At 48.3% G+C, this 22,158-nt stretch overlaps 1 protein-coding gene across 7 annotated transcripts in view; it reads right to left on the reverse strand.

The window, feature by feature from the left end:
- NMNAT2 (nicotinamide nucleotide adenylyltransferase 2) overlaps positions 1-22,158 on the reverse strand; it is a 227,022-nt gene that overhangs the window by 27,656 nt on the left and 177,208 nt on the right. For all 7 annotated transcript variants that reach the window (XM_012444374.3, XM_064370490.1, XM_012444377.3 and 4 more), the window contains 6 exons: positions 16,322-16,410; positions 15,441-15,508; positions 12,102-12,180; positions 8,621-8,747; positions 6,206-6,286; positions 5,490-5,534 (listed from right to left, as the gene is read on the reverse strand). In XM_012444374.3, the coding sequence (XP_012299797.1) occupies positions 5,490-5,534; positions 6,206-6,286; positions 8,621-8,747; positions 12,102-12,180; positions 15,441-15,508; positions 16,322-16,410 (489 nt within the window). The remainder of the gene's footprint in view (positions 1-5,489; positions 5,535-6,205; positions 6,287-8,620; positions 8,748-12,101; positions 12,181-15,440; positions 15,509-16,321; positions 16,411-22,158) is intronic.

A 22,158-nucleotide genomic window follows, 5' to 3' on the forward strand; every position in this document is an offset into this window, starting at 1 on the left:
AGAGAAGCTGCGGGCGGCCCTGCCTGCCTAAGACCCTGAGGAGGACTTTCAGGTGGGAAGCAGTCCCGTGCTGTGAAACGAGTTCCTAGGTGGGGTTCCTGAAGCAGGGGGAGGCTGCTGGGGCCAAAGGTGGGCAATGCCAGCATCTCATGGTCCCTGGGACAGGGTAGCCCTCTCACCTCAGGGAGCCCCACTGAGGGCTGGGATGGTGACTGTAAGGTTTGTTCTTGGGTTCTTGCCGCGTTTAAAACGAAAAAACTGACGCCAGCACAATAAAATCCAACGGGAAGGGTTTGTTCAGGCTCCCAGACGAGGTTCTGTGTCCCAACAGGAGGGGCCGGAGAAGTCACACTGACTCCTCTCAGGCACGGGATTTTATAGGGAGTGAAGGAGCTCCATTGGTTGTGGGAGAGCAAGACTGTCACTGGGTAGAATTACAAGCCTTCAGCTAGGACTTGGCTTGCCATTGGTTAGAATTACTCGGCTGCCATTGGCTAGAAAGGCTCGGCTGCTATTGGCCAGAAAGACTTGGCTGCTATTGGTTAGAAAGACTTGGCTGCTATTGGCTAGAAAGAGGCTAGGGTTGCAGCACCTTGTTTACATACTGGGCTTTTTAAGGGAAGGTCAGGCTGTGCGAGCATGGGAGAAGGGAACATGCCTGAGCATGTCTGAGCGTGTCTGAGCTTGCGCAAGCTCGTCCGGGCTTTGGAAGAAAGGGGGGAGTCTGCGTCCGTGCTCCCGGCGAGGCTACTGGCCTTACAGTGACTATGAAATATTCCTGCAGCCTGTCTCCTCTCCTCTCCGTCAGACCTTAGTCTAATGATCTGTTTGTGTGCAGGGGTTTTGCTTTATCTTTACAGCCCCAGGGTCTGGCAGAGTCACTGGCTTACAGTAGGTGCTCAGACATGTTGAATGGGTGAGGCAACCGATGAGCTGACAGCAGAGGTCCTGCAGGCTGCCTTCCGGGCAATATAGGATGGCTGTGCTGGCTACTGGGGCCTCGGCTCTTGCAGCATGGGGTCACTGGGGAAAACGTCGGCCTGAGTCAGTGGCGCCTCTGCGTTGCGCCATGGGACTTCTGACCCAACTCCCCAGCGGTGGAGAGGAAGCCAACTTGCTGTGTCTGACAGAAGCCAGGCTGGGCTTATTTCTGGGAGCCACCCAGGCTTCTAGGTCAGTTTTCTGTTGAAAGGGCACGTCTCTGTAATTCTGGTTACCTAAACGTCCAGTTAGATCAAGCTTGTCCAACCCGTGGCTTGTAGGCCACATATAGTCCAGGGTGGCTCTGAATGCAGCCTAAAATAAATTAGTAAACTTTCTTTCTTTTATTTATTTATTTTAGGAGACAGAGTCTTGCTCTGTCACCCAGGCTAGAGTGCAGTGGTGTAATCTTGGCTGACTGCAACCTTTGCCTTCTAGGTTCAAGCAATTCTCTTGCCTCAGCCTCCCAAGTAACTGGGATTATAGGCATGCACCACCACACCTGGCTAATTTTTGTATTTTTAGTAGAGAAGGGGTTTCACCAAGTTGGCCAGGCTGGTCTCAAACTCCTGACCTCAAGTGATCCACCCACTGTGGCCTCCCAAAGTGCTGGGATTATAGGTATGAGCCACCACACCCAGTGTGTAAACTTTTCTTAAAACATGAGATTATTTTGACGATTTTTTTTTTTTTTGAGACAGAATCTCGCCCTGTAGCTAGGCTGGAGTGCAGTGGCCCGATCTCGGCTCACTACAACCCACCTCCCAGGTTCAATCAATTCTCCTGCCTCAGCCTCCCAAGTAGCTGGGTCTATAGGCACGCGCCACCACACTCAGCTAATTTTTGTATTTTTAGTAGAGACAGGGTTTCACTGTGTTGCAGGATGATCTTGATCTCTTGCTACATGACCCACCCACCTCGGCCTCCCAAAGTGCTGGGATTACAGGTGTAAGCCACTGCTCCCAGCTTTTATTTTTATTTTTAGCTCATCAGCTATTGTCAGTGTTAGTGTATTTTATGTGTGGCCCAAAATAATTCTTCTTCCAGTGTCACCCAGGGAAGCCAAAAGAATGGACAGTCCTGTATTAGTTGGTCACGTCAATAAGGCATGTGCTGGCCCTCAGCTTTTCCTGTATCAGTGGTTCTCAGCTGAGGGCAATTTTGCAATTGCCAAGGGACATTGGGCAATGTCTGGACACTTTTGGGTGTTAGGACTGGAGGGGGAGGGCGGCATGCTACTGGCATCTAGTGGGTAGAAGCTAGGAGCACTGCTAAACATCCTACAATGCACAGGAATGCGCCCCCCACCCCCAACACAGAATTATCTGTTCCCAAAGGTCAATTAGTGCCAAGGTTAAAAATCCCTGCTTACAGCCATGAAAATGAATCTCTTTCCTATTCCCAAGCCAGGGTCGCAGTATCCCAACCAAATATAATATAGCACTTTTCTTTCTTAAGCCAAAGCACAGAGAGTTCCAGAGTGGGGTCTCTGTCACCTTTTCTTACAGGACCAGCGCAAACATTTAAGTCACAGACAAGCGGTCCCAGCCGGGCTTGAGATCCCATGTGTGGCCGCTGGAGGGCAGCAGTGACTTCTCCCAGTTTGTGTCTGAGACTAAGGCAAGTTTCCAACCCACCAGCCTGTGGCCTGGGGCAGCCCGGGAGGAGCAGTTAGCTTTTAGAAGCATGTAAATAGGGTCAACAGATGCTAATGGAGCTAGGAGAAAACTGCTTTTCCTCATTTAGTGTGCAAGGAAATATCAAAGAGGGGGACATGTGAGCCCCAGGGCCTCACACAGCGCAGGAATGAAGAGTCGGGAGGCAGAGTAGCTCCCTTCCAGCTTCTCTGGGCCATCCTCCTTCCCCAGGTCACCCTGATCCAGGGCCAGGAACTGGAATGCAGCTCTCTGTCCACACTCCTCTCCCAGGAATCCTGGCTATGTGAAGCCCGGGCCCTGCAGCCCATCCCAGTTTCTACTGCACACAGCCACCACCTGGAACCATGCCAGGACCTAAGCCCAATCTGACAGCTGTGACTGCTGAGCTCTCCTTTCTCGGAACCTAAGTATTCTCCATTCTCACCTCCCTACTGTCCCTTCTCCGTCACATGCAGGTGGATCCTCCCTCTCCTCGAGCACAGGGGATGTGGAGGGAACAGGCAGAGCCTGGGGATGCCGGAGGTGAGAGGTCACTCTCCAGCTGCATTTTCCATCCCTGGCGGCTGGCTCACCATAACTCCAAACTGCTACAGAGCAAGAAGAGTAAGCAGAGACCCCTGCCCCTCTAGAGGTAGCGGTGAGCCAATGGAAGGGAACACAGCAGTGCGCTGTGCAGCACTGATCATCAGTGTCCTCTCTGGGAGGGGACTCCTCGAGTCAGGGTGGGGAGAGCCTGATCTACCCATCTGGGTGCTGGAAAGGCACAAGGCTATGGCTGAAGCTTGCCATAATGGAAAGAGAAATGCACATGGAATACAATGAGAAGTCCTAAGGCTGCTCCGAGCTCACCGCGTGGGAAGGCAGCAGGTCTTGGCCAGGCTGGAAGTGCAGGGAAGTGGAGTGCGGGAGCTTTCAGCCTAGCCCGGCACCTTCACTCCCACCCTTGCCTGATGGGCATTCTGGGGCTGCAGAACCTACAGCCAAATGCTCCTGCCTGTTTTGGGGAGCAACCAGGAAGGCTGGTGCTCCTTCCTGTGGTCTTCAGAGACTGACGTGCTGGTCAATAAAGGATATTAAAATAGGCCGGGTGCAGTGGCTCACGCCTGTAATCCCAGCACTTTGGGAGGCTAAGGTGGGTGGATCATGAGGTCAAGAGATCGAGACCATCCTGGCCAACATGGTGAAACCCCGTCTCTACTAAAAAATACAAAAGTTAGCGGGGCATGGTGGTGCACACCTGTAGTCTCAGCTACATGGGAGGCTGAGGCAGGAGAATTGCTTGAACCTGGGAGGCAGAAGTTGTAGTGAGCCGAGATCGGGTCACTGCACTCCAGCCTGGTGACAGAGCGAGACTCTGTCTCAAAAAAAAAAAAAAAAAAAGGATATTAAAATATAGTAAAATAATTAGGAAGTGAGGGATTTTGAATATTCATTCCTTTTGTTTTTAATTTTTTAATTTTAAGATAATATAACTTAATTTTTATTAATGGCTATATTTAAAACTGGTTCACACAATTCCTGAAAACTGGCTGGGTGCATGGCTCACGCCTGTAATCTCAGCACTTTGGGAGCTAAGGCAGGTGGATCACTTGAGGTCAGGAGTTGGAGACCAACATGGAGAAACCCCGTCTCTACTAGAAATACAAAATTAGCCGGGCATGGTGGTACATGCCTGTAATCCCAGTTACTCAGGCAGGAGAATTGCTTGAACCCAGGAGGTGGAGGTTGCAGTGAGCCGAGATCGTGCCATTGCACTCCAGTCTGGGCAACAAGAGCAAAACTCCGTCTAAAAAAAAAATCCTGAAAACTTTACAAATGGTTGTAGGAAACCAGCTGAGCCGATTGAGGGACACCACTACACCTCAGATGAGAGGATGAGACCCATAGAAGCCCCTTGAAATGACATCACATCTGCTGGGTCTGCAGGAAGAACCAGGTGCTCAGGACAACCCCTGCCTCTCAGGATCGCAGTGGGAGCCCTAACTTCCAGTCCTTGTACAGAAAAGTACCAGGAGCAGATGCTTGGAGGATCTTTGCAGCTGGATGTTTAAGATTGAGTGTGTGGACACCAGGCTGCCTCACCCTAGAGCTCCAGGCATTCCTGATGTCACTGACCCTTCTTGTCCCCTGGTACCTGCGCCAGCCCCAGCTCTATTCTGACGTCTCCCTGTCCTTTCCCCAGCTTCAGACACCTGTGTCTCCCACTTGCCTCTCTCACCCATTCTGAAACCCTGGGAAGACTTCAGTGTTCCTATCTGCTTCTCTGCTTGCTCATAGGGGTCATCAACTCCTTCCCACCCTGACAGCTGTGTAACCACCCTCCACCGGCTCGGGCCCGCCCTGGCCTGCTCTGGTATTGGGTTTGGCAGGCAGCCCTCACACAGACAGTGGAGTGCCTTAGCTCGGCCCAAGGCTGTGAAGGAGGTGTGGAGGCGGCTTTCAGTCCCTTCTCTACTTCACTGTCTTCAAGCACTGAATGAGGAAGGCGGGGAGGGGGGGGGCTCTTCTGTCTCATTTGTGTGCAGTGTGTGTGCTCAAAAGAAGGGTCTCTCCAGCTGGTGCCAAAGCTCAACTTTCATGTCTTTTAGGAAAGGGAGGGGAGGCTCTGAAGGAAAAATCACCAACTGAGCCAGTCTATCCCTTGGGAGCTGGCTGGAGTCCAGTTAGGAGATATTAAAGGGAGCTAACTACGAATGCAATCTTAGCCTGGAAGTGATCCCTCTTCCGAGAGGAGACCCTGCTGCAAAACACTCCCCAGGCTTTCAAGCCTCTCTGCTCACCATGTTTCCTGCCATGAAGGGAGGGGGCTCCAAATGTCCCCATTTTCCCCACTTTCACAGTCCCACTCACCGATCTCTTCATACCGCATCACCGTGCCCAGATTGGCATTCTCATCTAAAGAGGAAAGAAGGAAGGAAGGGCATTAGGGAACCGGCTTCCTGGTCCCCAACACTCAATCTGTCCAAGGGCCTCAGCAGGAGTTATTGGGATGGGGTGGGTGAGGGCAGATGGGGGGTGATGTGCCATCCTGCACAGGTGACACCCAAGGAGAGTGAATGGGGAGCACAATCAGGTGTAAAATGAACAGGGAGCTCTTCTCCTGCTCCAGGAGCGGCACTTCACATGGCTGGGACTTTCAGAATGAGGCAGCCTGGCTGGGGAGCCAGTGACGAACACACACACTCATGCTGAGTGCTTTCTGTTTCTTCCCCAAGATCTTGGGAGGGAGGCTGGCCACAAGAGCAACAACCTTACAACCTAGTGAGATGGCTTTTGGAGTCACAAGATGCGGCCGGCTCACTTTAGGGACTCCCTGGTTTAAAGAACAAGCACACTTTTTCACATGGTGGAATGTAGCAAGGGCCTGCAGGAAGATGGGAAAGACCGAGCCTTCGATGTATGTGCAACACCTGCTTGGGGGAACACGGTGTGCACAAGTGTGCGCACACACACAATCACGGGGATTTGCGGTGGGGGGAATGTACTTGAGGCTCTTTGCTGAAGGAATGAAGGGAGGAGAGACAGAAAAGAGACAGGACTGGGAATCAAGGTCCTTGGTTCCTCACCTACGAAGGTGAAACGCTCCACCGGCGGGCGGACACAGCAGATCCGGCTGAGGCTTTCTCCCACCTTCCCCAAGATCTTGGCTATGGAAGAGAGCAAGTCAGACAGGGACAGAGGGAGAGAACCACTCACAACTGGCACTCATGTCGGCCCGGCATTGGGGCCGCTGTAAACATCAGGGTGCATGGAGAGGGCAGGGGTGGGAGAAGGAGGCAGCAGGAGGGTAGAGAGAGAGAACAGAAATATGACAGCACAAGTTCCTTCTTCTCACTCACAGTCTGAGGCCCACACATTGTGAGCCCTCGACTGGAAGCCATTTTCTGGTTATGTTTATTTCATCGTTGAAAACTTGGAAAACATAGAAGAGGGAAATACATAAAGAAGAACACTTAAAGCACTCATAATCCCAACCCAAGAGATAACTACTGCTAACCTGTTGGTGTATTATTTATTTTCTTTCACGTTTTAAATGTGTATTATGCTGGCATGTCTGCGTAAATTGGATCACATTTTCCAGTTAAAGGGCATATAGGCTGCTGGCTTCTTTCATTTTCTATATCATGAGCATTTCTTCCCCAGGTTTGTCCCAAGCCTATCCTTAGCTGCTCCTCTCTCTGGACGGTTACACCCACAGCCAAGGAGACTCAGCAAAGTACATGCTTGGAACCATTTCTGCTGGGCTAAGGCATTCCTTCCCATGCAGATGGTCTTTAGAATCATTAGACATCTTATTTGGCTGAGAGGGATCTGGTTTTCAATTCTCCCTCTAGGCTCCAATCCAGAAAATTTTTCTGAGCCCTCCACATGTAGCTGTATGCAAACTGTGAAATTCTGACTCTTCTTTGTGAATTACCCTGTTTATAACAGACCAATAATATAATAGCTTGTGGTCTCTAGGCTTGAAAAGTAATATCGGAATCTGTTTCTTGGAGTTGGCTTGGAAGAAAATTTTAGAGCATGGACCTTGGAGCCTGACAGTATTGAATATGAATTCCAGCTCTTCTACTTTTGAGCTGTGTGACAAATTGGCAAATCACTTTTCTTCTCTGAATCTGTTTTCTATTTGAAATGGGAACATAATGTCTGTATCACAGTATTACTGCATTAAATAAGAATGCAGATAAAGCATGAGCATTGTTTGGGTATATAGTCCTAGGTGTGGGGTATGTGCTGGTGCTCTCCGTCACTGGATTATTGGTGGCTAAGAGTGTGGGGATTCTGGGTGCAGACTGCCTGGGTGTGACTCACGGCCTGCTTCTTCCTCACTGTGTGACCTTGGGCAAGATCCTCAACCTCCCTAGAAGAGGCAGAGAAAAATGTTCCATTTTGTGTATTTAATTCCCAGTTAAGGCAATTATTTCTTTTTTTTGTTTGTTTGTTTTTTAAGACGGGGTTTCACCATGTTGGTCAGGCTGGTTTTGAACTCCTGACCTCAGGTGATCCGCCTGCCTTGGCCTCCAAAGTGCTTGGATTACAGGCGTGAGCCACCACGCCCGGCAAGGCAATTATTTAAAATTTATGGGTTTTTTTCTTTTTTTTTTTTTTTGAGACAGAGTCTTGCTCTGTTTTCCAGGCTGGAGTGCAGTGGTACAATCTCAGCTCACTGTAATCTCCACCTCCTGGGTTCACGCGATTCTCCTGTCTCAGCCTCTTGAGTAGCTGGGACTATAGGCACACACCACACACCACATACCTGGCTAATTTTTTTTTGTAATTTTAGTAGTGACGGGATTTCACCACGTTGGCCAGGATAGTCTCAATCTTCTGACCTTGTGATCTGCCCACCTCGGCCTCCCAAAGTGCTGGGATTACAGGCGTGAGCCACCACACCTGGCCTAAAATTTGTGTATTTTTTGAGACAGGGTCTCACTCTGTCTCCCAGGCTGGAGTGCAGTGGCACAATCCCCCACTCCCTGTGACCTCCACCTCCTGGGCTCAAGAGATCCTCCCACCTCAGCCTTCTGAGTATCTGGGACTACAGGTGTAAGCCACCATGCCCAGTTAATTTTTGTTATTATTATTATTATTATTTGGTAGAGGTGGGGTTTCGTCATGTTGCCCAGGCTGGTCTCAAACTCCTGGGCCTAAGCCACCCACCCACCTCAGCCTTCCAAAGTGCTGGGATTATAGGCATGAGCCACCAGGCCGGGCCCTATGTTTATATTTAAATACAGGAGAAGAGTGCATACCACCACCCGCTTCTCTCTGATTGTGACTGGTTTGCTCTGATGCTTGATACTCAGGGTTCTCAAAGTATTGTCCCTGGACTAGCAACATCAGCAGCACCTTATTAAAAATACAAGTCCTCTTTCCCAGACCCACTGAATCAAGTTCTGGGTGGATCCCATCAATCACTATTTTAACAAGCCCTCCACACGATTCTGAGGTTTGAGACCCACGCATCAATGTTTCCCTACCTGCAGTGGGCTTGTTGGTCACGTTGCTGTTCTGGTAAATGGGCTGGGGAGTCTCGTTCTGTGGCTGTCCGATCACAGGCGTCATGGAAGGTGTGTTGACATTGGAGAGGATGCAGCCAGTCACCCTCTAGGGAGAGGGAGAAGAGTGTTATTAGCCACGTGACTTTAAGAATCATTTCAAAGTTATCTCCAAATGGTCATGTGCTTGTCCATCATGGGGATGCCACCCAGAGCCAAGGAAGAGCCCTGGGGATGGGTTCCAGACCCAGCTGCATCACGTAGTCACTAGGCTGGCAGAAGACAGAGCAGCTCCATGGGAAAAAGCATGAGATGTATTGTTATAAGGGGTCCTGGGTCCAAATTCAGGCTCTACCTCCTTCTAGCTATGTGACCTTGGCCGGTTACTTCATCGCTCCTGAACCTCAATTCAGGAGTCTAACCATATAGTTGCCTTTTTCAGCTGTGGTAGGATCACACTAGCAAGCATATGCAAAGTGCCTATGGGGTGCCTGACACATAGCAGGGGCTCCGTCAGCAGCAGGTGATGCTGGAACCTTCTGTGTAACATGAATATCTGCCCTCCCTGACTGCTTCTTGGGGCTCAAATGAGATCATGTCTGCAAAAGGGCTCTGTAAGCTTGGGAAAGGTCATACAAACACAAGGCACGATCACCACCTGCGGCCTCTTCAGGCCAGAGCTGTCAGTAACACAGCCAAGCAAGAGGGAGAGCGGTGCCAGGCAGCACAGGGTGTGTTTGTGCTGCGGGAAGCGGGGTGGGTGGGTTCTGAGCATTCTCTTGCCTGCTCACTGTGAATACACATGTCACAGTCAAATGGAAATTCTGTGTGTATTATCCATTGTCCTGAGTTATCTGTCCGCTACTCCTCACCAGTGCTGCAGAAAGCACAGAGCTGATAAGGCAGCATTCCTCACAGCTGACCCAGAAGTGACCCTGCGGTCCGAGGGGACGAGGGGACGGGGAGAGTAGCTGTTGGGTAACAGAGAAACAAAGGACGAACTTCTGATCTGTTCAGCTTTATGAGGGCCACTGCTTATTCAAGGTATCTTCGTTCCCAAAAGCCAGCAGCTCGGGTACCCACCACCCACTCCTGCACGCCACCCTTCCTGGATTTGGGTTCTGCTGCCAGGGGACCCCCAGGCCCAAGGCTGGGGTGATGCTCTGGGCACCTCTTCCACAGGCCATCCTGTGGGCAGAACAGTGTGTGAGTCCTCTGAGCCCCAGAAGGGGAGGCATTTGTCTTATGGGACAACCTTGGTAAGGCTCCTGATAGGAGGAGGTCACAACCAACCACATCTGGGAGCCAGCTGGGGTGGGTACCATGGGATCTTTACACCTGCTTGGTGGGCTTCTTTGCCCAGCTGTGGCTGATGGGGTGGAAGGGGTGGTCTGCCTCCACTTATTATTTCACCACCAGAAAAGAAAACACCACATTCCCGTTTCCTGACTGTTCTGGTAGCTGAGGGGTCTTGCTACCCTGTGGGTCCCACTGGACTTATTCAATCTCAGAGAAGTAGAAAATGGCTGGCTGCTTTCCCTGATCCTGCCTTCATCAGCCCCTATGGGCTCCTGTGTTCTCAGAGGCCTTGACATTGGCGAGTAGCCCCGAGTCACCTGTTAAGTCACGCATCTATCACTGCGGCAGGTCTACTCTCCATGCCAGGGACACCGGCCTCATGCTTGCTAGCAGTTTGAAGGCTGAGAGTTCTTAGGAAGCAGCTCCAAGCTCTCGCTCCAAGGCAGGGGGCCGGCCATGACCTACATTCTCTTCCAGCCTCTGCCCATCACTGCAACAGCTGGGGCTCCTGGCGGAGCTTCTATGGCCCAGACTCATACCCTGGGCATGAGTAACACAGGGAGTATTCAGGAAGCCCGGGCATTTAGACAGCAAATGACAGCAAGGCTTTCTGGCCAGCATGGCTGGCACAGAGGAATGCCTACAGGGTCCCCATTCCTCCCTTCTGTCATGGAGCCTGAGGCTTCTATGTGACCAGAAAGAGCACAGCTCTGCAGGGACTCCCCAGATGATGTGTAGTGTGAGAAATAGACTTGTGTGAAGTCACTGAGCTTTTAGGGATGTTTGTCACCACAGTATACCTTTGCCTATCCTGACATACACTCTTACAAAGTGAGATGGGGTGTCTTTCATTACTGCTATTGTGGAGACCAGCACAGAGAAGCAAGTCAGTGTGGGCCTGAGTCAGCCTCCTGTGAAGGGGACCAGAAGGGCCAGGATGTGTGAGAAGGATTCTGAAAGCCAAATGGGAAGGGAGATCAGTTTTCTTCAATTCCGGGGTGGAGAAAACAACAGATGGAGACTAGCCGGCTGGTCCTCTCTACCTCACTTGCCTTGGCTCCCCAGGACGGAGCTCTGAAGCTCCACATCTGTTCAGATAAAGCCTGGCTGTGCAGCTGCTGGAGTGTGGGGTGGTCAGGGGCTGCTCCCCAGGAAGAAGATGGTGACAGGCCCTCTGGCAGCAGGGACACAGATGGGGCAGGAGCTCTCCCTGCAGGAGGACAGTGCCATGTGGACTGCTATCTGGGGCTGCGGAGGGCTGTGCCGCAGAGTCCGTGGAGGCGAGCAGAATTTACTGTTTGCTGTCTTGGTTGGTCAGGCTTCTCGCCACTGGTGGCATTTCTTTTCATCCTGTCACTGTGGAGTTGATGGGTTGGCACTGATCTGGGAAGGGTGCTTTCTGCACACTCTGGCCAGTGCTGCTGGCTGGTGTGGAGCCCATTCTAACCTGGCAACCAGCCCTAAGGTCTCTGCAGCCCGGCCACAGGCCCCAGGCCCCAGTGGGGAATACAGAAGCTTTCGCCTATCTGTGCTCACCAAACACTCACTGTGTGTCCTCAGGTATGTGGACTCCTCTCTGCTTCCTTTTACCCACTAATAAAACAGGCATTAGACACTGTCCGCCCCTGGGGCTCTTGTGAGGAGGAATGAGTGGGAATAGGGTGCAATGACTGGCAGGTGTGACGTACCTCAGTCACACAGCCTGTCCTGGAGTAAGGGGGCCAGCAGGGCCCCCACAGGCAGGCAGGGGGCTCAGCTGCTTGTACCTCCCCTAAGTGCTCCTCTCTTCTCCTGCCTTTCATTGCCTAGTCTCCTCCTCCCTCAATTTCTGAAGTCCTATCACTGTGATCTTCTTAATCCCACCTTGAACGTGCTCCCAGCTGATGAAAGCTGACCGTCATACCCAGCAGCAATGCCCCAAATGGGAGGTTAAGACAGAGGGTAGAAGACAAGGAACAGCCCCTGGTGCTACTTGGGGTTCCTAATTCATTGTCCTTCATGCCATTCACAGGCTGGTCTCTCTCGCAACGGGCAGAGAAATAAGAGGCTGAAAGCAGGTCAGTAGGCTAGCAGCACCCTCTCCTCTCCCTGCCTGGCTTCCGTGGGTCTAGCCCCTCCCCTGCACCCTGGTGGTCCACACACCCCCAGCCTCAGCCCAACTCACCTTCATGAGGTCCCGGTGGTGTTCCAACACGCTGCAGGTCGTCTGCCAGGTGTCCTGGTAGCACTCCCAAGGGTCCACCCTAACATCATCAGAGAGAAGTTTCCCTTGGTTTCTGTTCTCATGCTCCTTTTTTTTTTTTTTTTTTAGATGAAGTCACATTCTTGTTCCCTAGGCTGGAGCGCAATGGCACAATCTTGGCTCACTGCAACCTCTGCCTCCCGGGTTCAAGTGATTCACCTGCCTCAGCCTCCTGAGTAGCTGGGATTATAGGAGCCCACCGCCACGCCCAGCTAATTTTTGTATTTTTAGTAGGGACGGGGTTTCACCATGTTGCCAGGCTGGTCTTGAACTCCTGACTTCAGGTGATCCACCCGCCTCAGCCTCTCACAGTGCTGGGATTTCAGGCGAGAGGACCGTGCCCTGCCTCATATGCTTTCCTTATTGTTTCCTTCCAAAAATCGCAGCTCAGGAAGCTTGGCAGACCTGGCCATACTATGTGCTTAGATCTTGAATCAGATAAAACCTGGGTGTGAAGCACTTTTCTGAGCTTCAGTTTCCTCCTCTGTAAAATGAGAGGAGCATGGATAGGCTTATGAGAAGAGATGCTGGTGCCAGTCGGCTTGGGTTTAATTCCAGCCTCAGCTCTTTGCAACCATGTGGCTTTGGGAAAGTTATGTGATCTCCCAGTGCCTCATCTTCCCCATCTGTAAAATGGGAATGACAACAGTATACGAGCTTATGGTTTTGTTAGAAAGGCTCAGTAAGTTTTATATGCACAATGCTCAGTACAGAGTCTTCCTCTTATTGTTACCTACAAAATAAACCCTCCTTTGGACCCTTGAGGATTGTGACAAGGATTAACTGAGCCACGCCTTTGTCAAGTGGTGGCTAAGGTTATCCTTGCCAGGCTGCAAGCCCTTGAAAATCAGCCCTGACTGTCTCCCTGTGCAGTGAGGTGCCTTGTGGGTGTGGAGGTGAGTCATGGCTGTCAGATGAGAGGGTGCAGACTCAGTGATGGCCAATCCCTCCAGGATACTGCTTGTGAAGTGAGCAGGGATTCAGCCTCAGACTGAGGCAGCATTGGAGCACTGGGGCTTAATTGCCAACATAATGAGCTGCTAAACTGGGATATTTCTCAAACTTTCTTTCTTTTCTTTTCTTTTTTTTTTTTTTAGATAGAGTCTCACTCTGTTGCCCAGGCTGAAGTGCAGTGGTGTGATCTCGGCTCACTGCAACCTCCACCTCCTGGGTTCAAGTGATTCTCCTGCTTCAGCCTCCTGAGTAGCTGGGATTACAGGCACATGCCACCATGCCCAGCTAATTTTTGTACTTTTAGTAGAGACGGGGTTTCACCACGTTGGCCAGGCTGGTCTCAAACTCCTGACCTCAGGTGATCCACCAACCTCGGCCTCCCAAAGTGCTGGGATTACAGGCATGAGCCCCCATGCCCAGCCTTCTCAAACATCTTCTTAGCAGTCATGCATCCCCTTAACACCACCATCCTACCCCACCACCCCACCACATACACATACCTAAGTGCCCAGAGATGAGATCCCACTAGTTGAAAACCCTTAGAGAGTCAGCTTGCCATTTGCCTGGAGCCTGGCGGCCCCTAGATCCCTAACCAAGCCCTGCGCCCCGGGAGCGCACCTGTGCCGGGGATGGGCAAACACTTCACCTGGCTGAATGGGCTCCCAGTGTCAGGCGCCCCACCCCAGCCAACCCCCACATCTAGAGGCAGCTCTTAGACTCCCTAGTGATCTCAATTCCCAGGATTCTAATTTTTCCAGAGCAGCCCAGGGAAGGTGGTAGGCACTCAGTAGGCAGTTGTTGAATGAATGAAAGAATTATTCGGGAATCTTCTAAATACATCCAAGCAGTAACAGTCTCCTGCCCAGTGATTTCCTCACCGGATCCCAGCATCTCCAGAAGATCAACGGTTACAACGTTAAGAGGCCTCGTTTCTAATCCTTTCTTGCCTATGGATGTATGAATGTATCATTGCTCAAGCCCTTTGATTTCTCCAGGTCTGTTTCTCACCTGAGAAAAAGCAGCTGTCTCTCTACCTAAGCTTTGTCTTTAGGAGGATGAGAAAGACTATAAAGAGCATGTGCTTCTCACACAAATCACTGCGCACAAATGGCAAGGATCACTGCTGAATTATTATTGTCGCTTCCCTTCACGGCTCTCATTCCTGCCCACCCCACTCTTCCCGGGCGAACTCTCTGCATCCCTCATTCTGAAGTCAGCATCCCATCACCTCCCCTCTTTCATGGAAACCTCTAGGTGCTGCTTATTTTTCCATAGGGGGAAATTACAGCACAAATGGCATGCCATTATTTTTTTAAAACATCATCTTCTCATGCAAATTATAACGGCAGGAACTTTGGGGAGCATCATTAGCATAATTAGTGGAAGCTTGCTTTAATTACACTGCAAGCTCAGCGGAGGGGGGTGGAGGTGCCTTCTTAGCACGTCTGGCCAGAAAGGCAGTGAGCAGGAAAGCCACCCACCAGGTGTGATTTGGTGTGGCCGCCATTAAGGGCAGGCCCGCACCTCTCCCCTGGGGCCACTGTGGGGCCCTTAGCGAGCCTGAGTTAGGGAATGGGAAATTGCCAAGGCCAGAGAACATTCCCTGAAAGGTAGTGAGGGTTCATGGAAGTTAGCGGGAATGAAAGTGAGAGGCATTTCTGATTTTCTGGTCATGCCTCACCCAAAACCCAGTGATACTTCTGGAAGCTCCAAGAATCACGCCAGGACTCAGAGATGCCAAAGCAGATGAAACATTAAATCACCTTCTTTACTTTCTTTATTGTTTGTTTTTTGTTTTTTTCTTTTTTTGAGATGAAGTGTCACTCTGTCACCCAGGCTGGAGCGCAATGGCACAATCTTGGCTCACTGCAACCTCTGCTCCCTCCCTAGGTTCAAGCAATTCTCCTGCCTCAGCCTCCCAAGTAGCTGGGACTACAGGTACCAGCCACCATGCCCGGCTACTTTTTGTATTTTTAGTACAGATGGGGTTTCACCATATTGGCCAGGCTGGCTCCTGACCTTGTGATCCACCCGCCTCAGCCTCCCAAAGTGCTGGGATTACAGGCGTGAGCCACCGCGCCAAGCTCTTTCTTTGCTTTCATGGGCCTCATAGTTTGGTTCAAAAATCAAGTTATAGGTTGGGATATCCCTGGAGGTCTACTTATTGCCTCTACAAGGCTAATATCTTGCCCCTGCCTCCCCATCCTTTCAGGATCCAAATTGTTATTGGAACTGTTTTTTTTTCCCCACCCCACTCCCAGTGAGTCTCCGGGGCACCTGCCTCTGGCATCTTCAGGCCACGCCTACCTGATCCAGTCGGAATTCTGGACAGCCAGCTGACACATGATGAGACGGTGCCGGCTTGACACGAGGCCCTGAGAAGCAACAGAGCAATCGTTGGGAGACTCCCTCCATTCCCCACAATGTCCTTGGGATGCCAGCCCAAGCCCACCCATTGTTAAAGTGCAGCCATTTTTTAGTGGTGAGAGGGAATGAGGGATGTGACCCCTTTACTTGTGCGTTTGCCACACAGGCAGGCTGGAATGGTGGTGGGGAAAGGAAATGAATAAAAGGCGTGTGGTATATACCACCCCAACGGGGTCGACAGGTGAGCCTCCATTTGTGAAGCAGCCCCTGTGTGCCCTGCAGAGATGAGACTTAACTCGGCAAATGTGGCCTTGTCTTATGGCTCAGTCTGGCTGGTTAGGTGAGTTTCCCCAGAGCCCACCAAGGTGCATCTGTGGGAGAAAGGGGGAATGTCTGGTAGAGCTCCTAGATTTGCCGGGACATATGGCACAGAGGGATGGGCAGGGAAATGAATTTTAAATCAGATTATAAGAGGCATAGGTCGTTTCCTCCTAAAATCCTGAAAAGACTTGCCCAGTGCAGCTCAACCCATAACCAGCTGCCAACCTGGCATCTACATACCAAGCCACACCTAGTGGGTGTTCCTGCTCCTCTTTCAATGAGTCCTGACTGGTCTATGAGTGGGTCTATGATCATGAACAGCTGGTCCTTCCAGCTGCTGCTTCAGCTGAGATGGGAAGCAGGATGGACGCATGAACCTGGGTATTTTGTGTTTCCAGGAATCTTAGCAGAGACAGCAGTGGGGCGGTTTTTCTGCCAGGAGCTATCAGGCCACGGGAGAAGGGGGTTGAAGGAGGAGAGGGGCACAGGAAGGAACCCACCTGTTTTCCATAGGAGTCGTGGACAGGGGAGACAATCCCGCCAATCACAATAAACCTTCCAGTTTTGTGCAGATAATCCCTGGCTCTTTCTAATTAAGAGAAGAAACCCACACATTATAAAGAGGAAAGGCATGGATTAAAGGCGGTAATTGAAATCAGTACGCTCAGCTTTGTAATGCTGAGGTTTATTTCCCATCACTCTTGCCATTTAAATAGAAAGTGTCAACTTTCAAAGCAAATGTTGGTGATTCAAAAGGTTAAGGAACCAGATTTCAGCCCCCAAAGCAAAAGGATTTAGAACTCAAGGGGATTCATCCTGTTTTAAAGGTTCTCTGTGGGAGGAGACAGCCTAGCTCAGAAGGGTTTAAAACAAGCACCTCATTAGCAGCCATTAGAGTTACAGATTGGAATTTACCCCTATTGTCACTTGCAGAAATTACAACGTGGCGTAATGTTTTTTTTTTTTTTAAAGTCTCCTTATAATATGAAAGATGTGCTGATTGCCTCATCTAATTATTCAGAAGAGAAGAACCACCAAAACAAATTTAAAGGGCCTTGTACATAATTACAGAGAATTAGCAATCAACCCAGAAGGCCACCATCTTTGAGTTGGTTGAGACAAAAAATTTGGCCAGATAAAAGCCTTTTATCCTTTGGAAGGTATGCAATATTGCTTTTTCAAATTTATCAGACAAGCCCAATTTCATTTTTGTGATAAATTTTGGCAAACTAGGTAGGGGCTGAAAAATCTGGTTCTATATTACTTCCAAAACAGTTCATTTTAAGAATGTCAACAGGGGCCAGACTCAGTGGCTCACACCTGTAATCACAGCACTTTGGGAGGCTGAGGCAGGTGGATCACGAGGTCAGGAGTTCAAGATAAGCCTGGCCAAGATGGTGAAACCTGTCTCTACTAAAAATACAAAAATTAGAGATTTCTAGCTCTCTAGAATCCCCTCCCACATAGTGGGAGCTTTATTTAAAAAAAAAAAAAAGAGAAAATGAAAACAACAACAACAAAATCACAAAAATTAGCTGGGTGCGGTGGCAGGTGCCTGTAATCCCAGCTACTCGGGAGGCTGAGGCAGGAGAATCACTTGAATTCATGGCAGAGGTTGCAGTGAGCCGAGATCACATCACTGCACTCCAGCCTGTGCGACAGAGTGAGCGCTGTTTCAAAAAAAGAATATCAAGAGGGCCTGAGCTTGTACCACTGAGGAAAATTAAGGCATGGGGTTTACAGTGAGGGAATTTTTAAGTGGAAGGGACCTGGGCAGCAAGGCTGGTTGTGTAGTTTACAAGCAAGTTTCCAGGATTTCTTTGCTTGTTTCTTAACACTTGAAAAAGTTCTCACCATATTTGCTTCTTTTTCTTTCTTTTTTTGAGACAAAGTCTCACTCTGTCGCTTAGGTTGGAGTGCAGTGGCGCAATCTCAGCTCACTGCAATCTCCCCCTCCTGGGTTCGAGCAATTCTCATGCCTCAGTCTCCCAAATAGCTGGGTGATTACAGGCATGTGCTACCACACTTGGCTAATTTTATATTTTTAGTAGAGGCAGCTTTCACACATTGGCCAGGCTGGTCTTGAACTCTTGACCTCAAGTGATCTTACCGCTTTGGCCTCCCAAAGTGCTGGGATTACAGGCATGAGCCATGGCACTTGGCTGCTTTTCTTTCAATGTGAAATTTCTTAGATTTTAAAAAATAAATAAGCTATTTTTAACACCGTTTTAGATTTACAGAATAATTGAGGAGACTGTACATAGAGTTCCACATATTTAGACCCCTCCCACCTTTTTACCTCCCTCCATGCAGTTCCCTCCATTGTATTAATAATTTTGCACTAGTGTGGCACACTTGACATACTTGACACATCAGTATTAACACATTATTCACTATAGTCCATAGTTTATGTTGATTCACTCTGTGTTATAGAGTTCTGTGGGTTTTGATAACTGTATCCCTCATTATAGTATCATACCCAGTATTTTCATCTCCCTAAAAATTCAATGTTCCACCCATTCATGCCTCCTCTTTTTCCAAACCCCTGGCAACCGTGGGTCTGTTTACTATTTCTATAGATTTGAAGTTTCCAAAATGCCATATGGTTGGAATCAAATAGTATGTAGCCTCTTTGGACTTGCTCTTTTCACTAAGCAGTATGCATTTAAAGTTCCTCCATGTCTTTTCATGGCTGGACGGCTCATTTCTTTGAATCACTAAATGATATTCTATTGTCTGGAAGTACCTCAGTTTATCCATTCATCTACCAAAGGACATCTTGGCTGCTTCCAGTTTTTAGTGATTATAAATAAAGCTGATATGACATTCATGTGCAGGTTTTGTGTAGATATAAGCTGGGGAGTCTACACAGGAGCCATATGAATCATATGGTAAGATTATGTTTAGCTTTTTAAGAAGCTGTCAAATTGTCTTCCAAAAGGTTTGTGCCATTTTATATTCCCACCAGGAATAAATGAGACTTTCTGTTGCTCCAAATTCTTACCAGCATTTGGCATTATTGGGATTTTAATATGTTACATTTGCATTTTTTTTTTGACGGAGTCTCGCTCTGTTGCCCAGGCTGGAGTGCAATGGCATGATCTCAGCTCGCTGCAACTTCTGCCTCCTGGGTGCAAGCAATTCTCATGCCTCAGCCTTCCAAGTAGTTGGGATTACAGACATGTGCCACCATGCCCAGCTAATGTTTAAATTTTTAGTAGGGATGGGGTTTCAACATATTTGCCAGGGTGGTCTCGAACTTCCGACCTCAGGTGATCTGCTCCCCTTGGCCTCCCAAAGTGCTGGGATTACAGGGGTGAGCCACCGGGCCCGGCCCCACATTTGCTTTTTAAAAGAGTTGTAGTACTTCACTTGTTTTCAGATCTTATTCTGAGGTCAAATTAAAGGCCTTATAACAAAGCTCTTCTGATATTTGAAGAAATTCCACAGGCTCTCCTTGTTTCTCTTGGACCTTCACATTCCAGTCCTCCTCGGGGTCATTCCTATCTGGTCCTTGGCAGTCACAGACCCTCTGCTGCAATAAGCCAGACCTTCTTTACTCTCCCTGTCCTTCAAATAGTGCCTTCTCCTAACTCTTCACTTGCCAAGCACTTCATTCAAACCCAGCTCTACCGTACACCATGTCTAGCGTGCCTGCCCTGCCCAACATCCTCCTGCTCTGGACTTCTTCCCCTGCCACCTCATTGACCTCACTATGCATCCAGTCCAGTCCAAGGGACCTGGAAACTGTTTCTGTAAAATGCCTTCTTTGCAAAGTTGTTATGAGGATTAAATCAAATTATGAAAGTAAAAGTGCATAGGGCTAGGTGGTTTTACTGGAAAATTCCACCAAACATTTAAAGAACTAAAACCAAGTCTACATGAACTGTTCTAGAAAGTAGAAAAGGAAGGAACACTTTTCAATTCATTTTATAAAGCCAGTGTTACCCGGATATCAAACCAGGCAAAGATAGTACAAAGAAGAAACTACAGACCAATATCCTTTATGATTGTACACTCAAAGATCCTTAGCAAATGTTAGCAAATAGAATCCAGCTATATAGAGAAAGAATTATACACTGTGACTAAGTGGTATATATTCCAGGGATGCAAGGCTGTTTTTTCAGTATTTGAAAAGTCATTCAATGCAATCCACCAGCAGGCTAAAGAAAATTCTCATGATCCTATCAATTGATGCAGAAAAAGCATTTGACAAAATTCAACATTCATTCATGACAAAAACTCTCGGTAAAGCAGGGATAGAAAGAAACTTTCTCGACTAGATAAAGATCAGCTGCAAAAACCTACAACTAACATCATACTTAGTGGCGAAAGATTGAACGCTTTTTCCCTAAAATCAAGAACAAAGAACAACGTTTGCTCTCACTGCTGTTATTCAACCAGAAGTTCTAGTGCACACCATAAGGCAAGAAAAGGAAATAAAAGGCATGTAGATAAACAAAGGAAAATAAAAAACCTGTCTCTATTTGTACATGACTTGATGATCTACTTTGAAATCCCAAGAAATTGGCCAGGCGTGGTGGCTTATGCCTGTAATCCCAGTACTTTGGGAGGCCGAGGTGAGCGGATCACCTGAGGTCGGGAGCTTGAGACCAGCCTGACCAACATGGAGAAACCCGTCTCTACTAAATATACAGAATTAGCCGGGTGTGGTGGCACATGCCTATAATCCCAGCTACTTAGGAGCCTGAGGTAGGAGAATCTCTTGAACCCTGCAAGTGGAGTTTGCATGAGCCAAGATCGCGTCACTGCACTCCAGCCTGGGCAATAAGAGCAAAACTCCATCTCAAAAAAAAAAAAAAAAAAAAAGAAAAGAAAAGAGAAATACCAAGAAATCTACAAGGAAACTCCAGAAACTAATAAATGAGTTCAGCAATGTCATAAGTTACAAGATCAACATAAGAAAATAAATTGTATTTCCATATGCCAGCAACAAACAAGTGGAAATCAAAATAAAAATACAAAGCAAATCTTAAGCAAGTGAAATACTTAGGTATAAATATAATAAAACATATACAGGGCTTGTATGCTACAAACAACGAGATGCTGATGAAAGAAAGAAAAGAAGATCTAAATAAATGTAGAGACATATGCATTTTAAATCTTAACTGAGAGTCCTTTTCAAGGATGCCTTCAACCCTTTATTCTCATGTACACTATATCTATGTTGCCTCTTTGAACACAGGAACAGAACATATATTTGAATTCAGTGCCACAGCAAGTCATACAAGATGCTGCCAATCTTGAATTTATTTGGGTGATTATGCTCCTATTGAGTTGGATGCCATAGTCTAGTGGTTAGGAACTACAACAAAATGAAGAGACATATCATGTTATGTACTGGAAGACTCAACACAGTCAAGATGCTAATTCTCCCCAAAAATGATATATAAATTTACTGTACTTCCTATCAAAATCACAGCAAGATCTTTAAAAATGTAAATAGTGACAGAATTCTAAAATGTACATGGAAAGTCATAGGAGTTAGAATAGTTCATAGCAGCTTTATTTGTAATAATCAAATACAGGAAACAAGCCAAATGTCCTGCGATAGGTAAATGGTTAACCAAAATGTGGTACACCCACACTACTCAGAAATCAAAAGGAACAAGTTGGCCGGGCACATTGACTTGTGCCTGTAATCCCAGCACTTTGGAAGCAAAGACAGGCAGATCACTTGAAGTCAGGAGTTTGACACCAGCCTGGCCAACATGAAACCCTGTCTCTACTAAAAATACAAAAATTAGCTGGGCGTGGTGGTACACACTTGTAATCCCAGCTACTTGGGAGACTGAGGCAGGAGGATTGCTTAAACCTGGGAGGTGGAGGTTGCAGTGAGCCAAGATGGTGCCACTGCACTCCAGCCTGGGTGATACAATGAGCGAGACTCTGTTTCAAAAAATAAAAAAGGAACAAATTATTGATATGTGCAACAATTTGGGTGGCTCTTTAGTTCATTATGCTGAGTGAAGAAAAGGCAATCTCAAAAGTTTGCTTATTGTAAGATTTCATTTATGTAACATGGCCAAAAAGTTGTTAAAAGTCTAGGTGTTGTGGCTCATGTCTATAATCCCAATATTTTTGGAGGCTGAGGCAGAAGGATCCCTTGAGCCTGGGAGTTTATGACCAACATGGCAACACAGTGAGACCTCTGTCTCTTGAAAAAAAAAAAAAAGGTAAAAAATATTAAGAAGATTAGTGCTTTTCAGGGCTTAGGGATGGTAGGGCAGGGAAAGGGGTGAGTATGACTTTAGAGCTGTAGCCTGTGGAAGCTCATCTTTGTGGTAATGAGCTAGTTGTATAGCTTACTTGCGTT

Source organism: Aotus nancymaae, unplaced genomic scaffold (genome assembly GCF_030222135.1).
Source record: "Aotus nancymaae isolate 86718 unplaced genomic scaffold, 86718_ANA_hifiasm-v0.15.2.pri h1tg000108l, whole genome shotgun sequence".
Taxonomy (NCBI): Eukaryota; Metazoa; Chordata; class Mammalia; order Primates; family Aotidae; genus Aotus; species Aotus nancymaae.